Source organism: Helianthus annuus, chromosome 10 (assembly GCF_002127325.2).
Source record: "Helianthus annuus cultivar XRQ/B chromosome 10, HanXRQr2.0-SUNRISE, whole genome shotgun sequence".
In the NCBI taxonomy this organism is placed as follows: domain Eukaryota; kingdom Viridiplantae; phylum Streptophyta; class Magnoliopsida; order Asterales; family Asteraceae; genus Helianthus; species Helianthus annuus.
The window spans coordinates 28,480,236-28,487,749 of NC_035442.2; the positions used below are offsets into that span (position 1 = coordinate 28,480,236).

The 7,514-nt window shown below is 47.8% G+C and overlaps 1 protein-coding gene across 1 annotated transcript; it reads right to left on the reverse strand.

The window, feature by feature from the left end:
- Positions 1-5,947: 5,947 nt before the first annotated feature.
- On the reverse strand, positions 5,948-7,192 carry LOC110880879. The gene is made up of 2 exons (XM_035978156.1): positions 6,374-7,192; positions 5,948-6,262 (listed from the first exon to the last, which is right to left on the reverse strand). The coding sequence occupies exons 1-2, from the start codon at positions 7,190-7,192 to the stop codon at positions 5,948-5,950; spliced, it is 1,134 nt and encodes a 377-aa protein (XP_035834049.1).
- Between the last annotated feature and the right edge of the window lie 322 nt (positions 7,193-7,514).

Consider the following 7,514-nt stretch of genomic DNA (forward strand, 5'->3'; position numbering starts at 1 on the left):
GGAGATTAAAGTGAGTAAAGAGTGAGAGTAGAGGGAATAGAATGAATTAACCTGTGAACTAAGGTCTCTATTTATAGCTGGAGAGGTGTAGAGGATGTGGGCTGATGGGCCTTGGGCCGGAAGGCGACAACGTAGCGGATATGCTCCTTGTCTCACTGGTGTCGACCGTTACGGGCTTCTAGAAGTTTTCCGGTGCTGGCGCACCGTGATTGGAGCCACGTGTCACTGTTGTCGGCCTCGTTGTCCCTCTGCCATCAGCAGGTAAGTGGAGATCGTGGGACAGATTTCTCTGCCCTATGATTGGTGTCACGTAGGTGTCCTTGAGTATTTTTTGTCTCCTACACGTCAGACGATCGTGGAGCACGATTGAGCAGGGTCTGAAGGACGCGGATTGGCTCTTTTCTCTGTCACTTGTACCTTTTGTACCTTCTGAAGTGGTCATGCGCTACAGGTCCTGCGCGGCCCTTACTGAGCACGTAAATAGCCCGCGCATGATTATAGTTGTTGAAGACTCTTATTCAGAAGGCAAAGTATTGAGATTAATGTTCTTTCTTTAGACCCCGCACGAAGTCAGTCAATGTTGGGGTACCCGCGCGAGGTTGAGATTGAACATCTTGTTGATTAAGGAGTATGGTCCTGTGCGCGACCTGTAGGAAGGTTTGCGCGGTTTTTTGGGACCATACCCCTTCAAGTACCCCCAGTCCAGTGCTGCACAATGCCCGAAGTAAGTGGTTGGAGCTCTAGACTTAGAAAAAAGGAGTGTTAATGCTTTGAAAATGCTTGCTTGATCCTGGTTGTCGGCGCGCGAGTAACTGCTTGTCCGTTATTACAGTGCGACTACCAGGTTGGTTCTTGGTGATTCGCTGTCTTTAGGTTAATGCGCGAAAGAGTATTGATCAAATGTAAATGATGCGCGACCCTAGTATCTTCTGCATGAAGTTTGTAGTAACTTTAGGCGGAAAAACCATCGAAATTTAAATTCTGACGGGTTGGTGCAAATGTCGTTGATGGCGACGTTTTAGTTGACCGCTGACACGGCTGTCATCAAGTTGCCCCTGACGGTTCGGCTTTCCGTCAGGCGAGTGAGGCCCACGCGCGCGTGGTAACCGTCACTCCGATATTCCCGCCTTACGTGGCGTTCTGTGATTGGGCACGCGCGCGATGATCTCGGCATATTTACCCATCGCATTAAATGCGATGGGTATATATATCCGACGAGATGAGAGGGGAGATCACTTTTTCCTCTTCTGCTGTCATCTTTTCTCTCCTCTTTCTTTCGATTTCCTTGCATTTTCAAATCGCTGAAGAAAACGATAGCAGATCTTCAAGATTCTACATCACATCTTCAGAACTTCTTTCGGAACTTTCGAAGTTTAAACTTATATTCATGGCTGAAGAACATCATGAAGATAATCCCGGTGAAGAAGGTCTTGTTCACATCCTCAAGTGAGATCTAGGGCTGTTTGAGCAGATTGTTCGGAGTTTCCGATTTCCACCGGAATGGGATGCCAGGTATCCCGGCCAGAATCAGACGGCCGCTGATGCACCGCCGGGATACATCACGTTGTTTGAAGATTTCTTTAATCAGGGCAACTTCCGGTTGCCGGCGACGAATTTTATGGCCCATATTCTTCAGTTTTATGGATTTCACATCTCGCAGATGAGTCCTCCTGGGATGGTTAGGGTTCGTCATTTCGAATTTCTTTCTCGATCTCACGACATAGAGCCCACTGTTGAAAGATTCAGGGTTTTTTATCAGCTGATCAGGAATATGGGCTTCTACTCGTTCGCCAGTCGAGGTGCCGCGAAGAAGATACTTCTGAACCCTCCCAAGAGTTTCCATAACTGGAAACCAAAGTTTTTTTTATATTCGCGAGGAAGTGATCCCGATTGCCATGACCTTCCGTGCCTGGTCTGAGCCGATTGTGAAGGAAGATCTGCCGATTCCTAAGCAAGAGAATTGGTATCTCAAGCTTACTGCCACCCCAAACCGAGTGTTTGGTGAAAATGTTTTAGTAACGGCGGGGATGAGTGACCAATGGGCGGCGGATAGCAAGGACGTTCCAATTTTGAAGTTCGACGATAGAGGTTAGTAATTTTCTTAGTTTTTTTGATTTCTTGTTTCGTAACTTGTATTTACTTATGTAATTTAACATGTAGAGGCGCATCTGTATCAAGCTGCCTTCCCCACTTTCGGAGGGTCCATGGGCATGCGCCCACTTAGAGCGGGGGAGGAATACTGGTACGACCAGATTAAAGGTCACTTCATGTACCCAGTTGCTGATACTTTTGCCGATCCACCTACCTCAACTGAAGGTGCGCATATTCCTAACCCTCGACCTCTGCGCGCATTGACTTCTGCTGGGAAAGAGATTGTTTATCTTTATAGCGAGGAGTCTGTCGGATCCTCCAATGGGGAGTTAAGTTCCTGGTTTACCATCTTTGCAGGTGTGTTGCGCGACTTAGGTATCGACCCGGAAGAGAAGAAGAAGAAAACCAAGAAGAAGAAAGTCATTACCATCGATGCTGATGTGACCAGTAAGAAAGGTGGTAGCAGCCGCACAACTGCTGGTGTTGCTGATAAAGGTACCCTCCGCCTTCGTCAAAGTAACTTAGAAGATTACATTATTATCAGTGATTCATTTGAAGGTTTATCGCGTATAGGCGAGAAGAAGGCGGGAGTTGCCGGTTCAAAGAGCTCAGGTAGCGCGGGTTCTCGCAACCCTAATGCTGGGGCCACTCTGTCTTCCTTCGCGCATGAAGAAGAAGAGGACGAAGAAGAAGTAGCGGAGGAAGAGCTTGCTATGAAGTTGATCAGGAAAAGAAGCAGGGAGGCTGCAGTTGGTGCCTCTGTGATGTCAAAGCCTGGTGGAGTTCCTTTGATCGGAAAGAAGAGCAACTTGCGCTCTCTTTACAGATTTTCTCCTGGTTAGCTTCTTGGATCCTACTTTTACATTCCTTTGTCAACTTTCTTCTGACACTTTATTTTTGCAGAGGCCAAAAAGAAGACCCCTGAAGAGAAGGGAGTTGTTATCACAGAGCCCTCAGAGCCGGCGCTTAAAAGGCCCAAGGTCACTAAGGTTATCATCAAACCCTTCAAGGTTACTGAGTCGGAGAAGGAGAAGCACAAGGCTGGCGAGAAGCCTGTTAAGGAAAAGGAGATGGAAAGAAAGAGAGCTTTTGAAAAGGCGCAGGGTCCGGAGGTCGCTGCGACCTTTCCTGAAAAGGCGCAGGGTCCGGAGGTTACTGCTGCGAGGTTACTGCTGCGACCTTTCCTGAAAAGGCGCAGGGTCCGGAGGTCGCTCACGTCACAGGGCTTGACCAGCCCATTCATGAGAGAAGGAAAGAACCAGAGGTTGAGAAACCGGTTAAACCCTTGTCAGCTGATGCCCCCGTTCAAACTACTCAAGTAACCTCTGCTGGTGGGTCTGGCTCCGCTGTTGATAAGGAGAAACTTGCTGTTGCTGGGGGCGCGAGCTCTGGTGGTCCTGGAGGTTTCGTGCCGCAATCTCCTATCGGTCCAAAAGATACTATTGGAGATCTGTATTACAAGACGTATACCGAGGATTTGCGCGGCAACGCTCCACACCAGGCTCCCTGGGGTTTGAAGCAGAAAGACACATTCAAGGATTTCTCAGCGTGTTGAGAATGGCTCCTAAATTCTTTCACTCCTGGCAAGGTGAATCGCCAAAGGGCGCGAACCCATGATGGGCTGTATCAAGCCTACATTGTTGGAGAAGCCAACACTCGCGCCGCCAATCACCAGATTGTGCGTGAATGGCGCACAATGGTGAAGGAGCGGGCTGATTGGGAGAAGTACCGTGACCGGCTGGTCAAAGAAGTGAAGGATTATGAGACTGCTAAGGCTGCCTTTGTTGAGGAAAAGGCGAAATTTGAATCGGATAGGAAATCAGAAGAATGGGGCCGTGAAGGCCTTCGCGGCAAGCTTCGCGTGGCTGAAGAGCTGTTTTCCAAGGAGCGTGCTGAGTTCAAGAAGTTATGTGAAAAGGACAACCAGCGTTCGTATGCAGCTCGCAACAAGATTACGGAGTTGGAGGGTAATGTTGTGGAATTGACTGGGAAAGTTGAAGATGCTCAAGCGGCGAAGGAGAATGCTGAGGTTTGGGACACGTTTGCCCTTTCTCCCTTTGTGCTTTGTTTGTATAATATGTCTGAGTGTTTTTACTTTTCGTAGGTTGAGCTGGCTGATGTAAAGTCGCAATTGTCAAGAAAAGACAAGGATCTGATCACCAAGGACGTCGAGATTGCCGAGCTAAAACGCCGCCTACGAGAGTAGGTTGACAAGTGTGAGTCCTTGGAGATCGATCTTGAAGCTGAAAAATCGAAGGTTGCTTCTGCTGAGGAGGCCAGGAAAAAGGCCGAGGAAGCGCTTGCCATAAGTTCGTCTGCCCTGAATGTAGCGCAAAATAACTATGCTGAGGTCCAGGGTATTGTCGACACGCTGTCCTCGGAGGCTGAATGGATGCGTGGCAGGGGATTAGTGCTGGTATTGTTCTCTTTTTAACTTGGGTTTTATTTAGTGGGGCCAGTTTCTCATTCATTTCTTTTGCTGTAGATGGCCAACTCGATTTTGAATGCTAGGGAGCTGGATGGGACTGTTGCTGCTCTCACAGATGCCTCGCGCGCTGTTGGTCACCGTGGAGGTTATCTGGAATGTGCACAGCATGCTGAGGAGATGTTCGGGCAGGAGTTTGACACAAGTCACTGCTCGGTGACTGATGAAGTTCATGCAGAGTTGGCTCGTGCTAAAAGTGCATACGATCATCTAGCGCTGCCCGTGATGGACTTGGTCACAAAAGCTTTGCAGCATGACGACTGGTGTCATCGTCTTAAGGCCATTCTGGACCCACCAGAGATGGTTAATTTATCTGATGAGGAGGGGCCAGCGAGCGACGGTGGTGATGGTGATGGTGCTGGTGACCAACATGGCGATGACAAACATGATGATGATGGTGACGGTCATGAATGAATAGATAGGCTTCTGTGCCTTTTACTTTGTTTCTAGGTTTGCAATGTAATTGCTTGCGCGGTCGCGCTTGTTTTGAACTTACTTTCGTATGTAATTGTTGCGCTTCTGCGCTTGTTAAATATAATGTTTTCATGTTTGCTTTTCTTGTCAGGTTACAATTATTGCACTGTTGCTAGAAACTTTGGTTAAGTTAGTGCGAATAAATGTAAGTGTGGCTCTTGTATGAGTGCAACTGCCCGGTCTCGCGCTATGTTTGCGGAGGACCTTGGAGGCGTGACTCAAGAGCTCGTAATTTACTGAAGTGTTTTCGTGCTAATCAAAAGTTTAACATGCATTTGTAACGTAGATGTCATTATGATAAAAGAAAAACATAAGGCATATGCTTTCATTGATTTGAGAAACAGGCACTTAGGCCAACGTACATCGTAAACTAGAAGGGCGTTTAGCCAACATAGAAATCAGAAAAGGGGCATGGCCAACATAAGCAAGTAAAGGGCGCAAGGCCAAAGGTAGTTACATATAGCACTTGCGCAATTGTTGCGCATTCCACGTGCGTGGGATGATGTATCCATCCAAAGTGCGCAATTTGTATGCCCCTTTCCCTAGCACTTCATGCACCAAGTATGGGCCCTCCCATTTGGGTGCTAGTTTTCCTGGTCGTTCAGCGTTTGAAGCTTCGTTGTCTCTGAAGACGTATTCTCCTGGAGTGAAGGGACAAATGCGGACTCTCGCATTGTAGTACCTTTCCAGCTGTGTTTTGTACTTTGCTTCTTTAATACGCGCAATTTCGCGCCTTTCTTCCAATAAATCTAGGTCGAGACGACGCTCTGCTTCATTATTAACCGTGTTGACTGCTGTCAAACGCGGTGAGGGGAGTCCAACTTCAGCTGGGATAACTGCCTCCGAGCCGTATACTAGGCTAAAAGGAGTTTCGCCAGTGCTTGTCTTCGGCATGGTTCAGTGAGCCCACAGGATGCTTGGGAGCTCATCTACCCAACCTCTTCTCTTTGTGCCCAGTCGGGCTTTTATCCCCTCGATGATACTTTCGTTGACACTTTCCACCTGACCATTGCCTTGAGGATGCGCAACGGAGGAGAAAGTGTGCTCAATCTTCATTTCTTTCATCCAATTTTGGAGATCCTGTAAAGCAAAATTGGTACCATTATCTGTGACGATTTTGAGTGGGAGACCAAATCTGCAAATGATGTGCTCCCAGATAAACTTGCGCACCATCTTTGCAGTGGTTGAGGCGAGAGCTTTGGCCTCCACCCACTTAGTAAAATAATCAACGGCAACGATTATGAACTTTACGGCTCCCGGAGCATCAGGGAAAGGTCACACCATATCAATTCCCCACTGTTGGAAAGGCCAAGCAGTGGATACAGGAATGAGATCGTTTTTCGGGCGCAGGGTTTTCGGGGAGTGTCTTTGGCATGAATCACATTTGCGCAACTCCCTTAGAGCGTCGACATGCATCCCTGGCCAGTAATAACCAGCGTTCATAATCTTCGCGACAACCATGCGTGGTCCTACATGGATGCCACAGATCCCTTCGTGAATCTCTCTAATCAAGTAATTTGCGTCTTGGGGGTCCACACAGCGCAATAAGGGCCCCAAGAAGGACTTTCGGTATAAAATACCACCATTCATTTCATAATGCAGGGCCTTGTTCTGAATCTTCCTTGCCTCTGCTTTGCTCTCCGAGAGTATTCCTTCTTGCAGATATTGAATTATAGGGGTCATCCAAGATGGCTGCCCTACTTCGATCACATTTAACTGGCGCAGCAGGACTGATGGATTATTGAGTACTTCAATCCTTACATCTTTGGCTAGATGTTGAAAGGCCGTTGAAGCGAGCTTTCTCAAGGTGTCTGCTGGTTTGTTTTCAGAGCGATTGATGTGAACTACCTTGTATGATTTGAAGCGTTGAAGTAACTCTTTCGCTTGATCCAAATACTGGGCCATGACCTCGCCCTCTGCATCATAAATTCCATTGATTTGACTGGCGATCAGAAGCGAGTCGACACGCGCTTGTAGATTTTGAGCTCCCATTTTTATGGCGAGGCGCAAGCCTGCCAGAAATGCTTCATATTCTGCCTCATTGTTGGTGTTCTTGAAGTCCAGCTTGACGGCGTATGTAAATTCATGCTTCTCGGGGCTCACTAGGCCCTGCTCCTGCGCCGTCCTCATTTGATGCCCCATCAGTGTATAGTAACCACAACTCATTAGATGTGTCTTTTTCGGGAGTCTCAACAATCTCACAATCTTTGATTTTTTCCAATGGGACTTCTGTGACGAAGTCTGCTAGAACTTGACCCTTGATGGCTGGGCGCGGCCTATACAAGATGTTGTGGCCACCTAGCTCGATCGCCTACTTTGCTAACCGCCCAGACGTCTCTGGTTTTCGCAATATTATGCCGATGTGAAAGTTGGTAAGTACTATGATTACGTGCCCCGTAAAGTATCTGCGCAGCCTTCTAGAAGCATGAAGTAGCGCCAATACCAACTTTTCCATTGTGGAGTA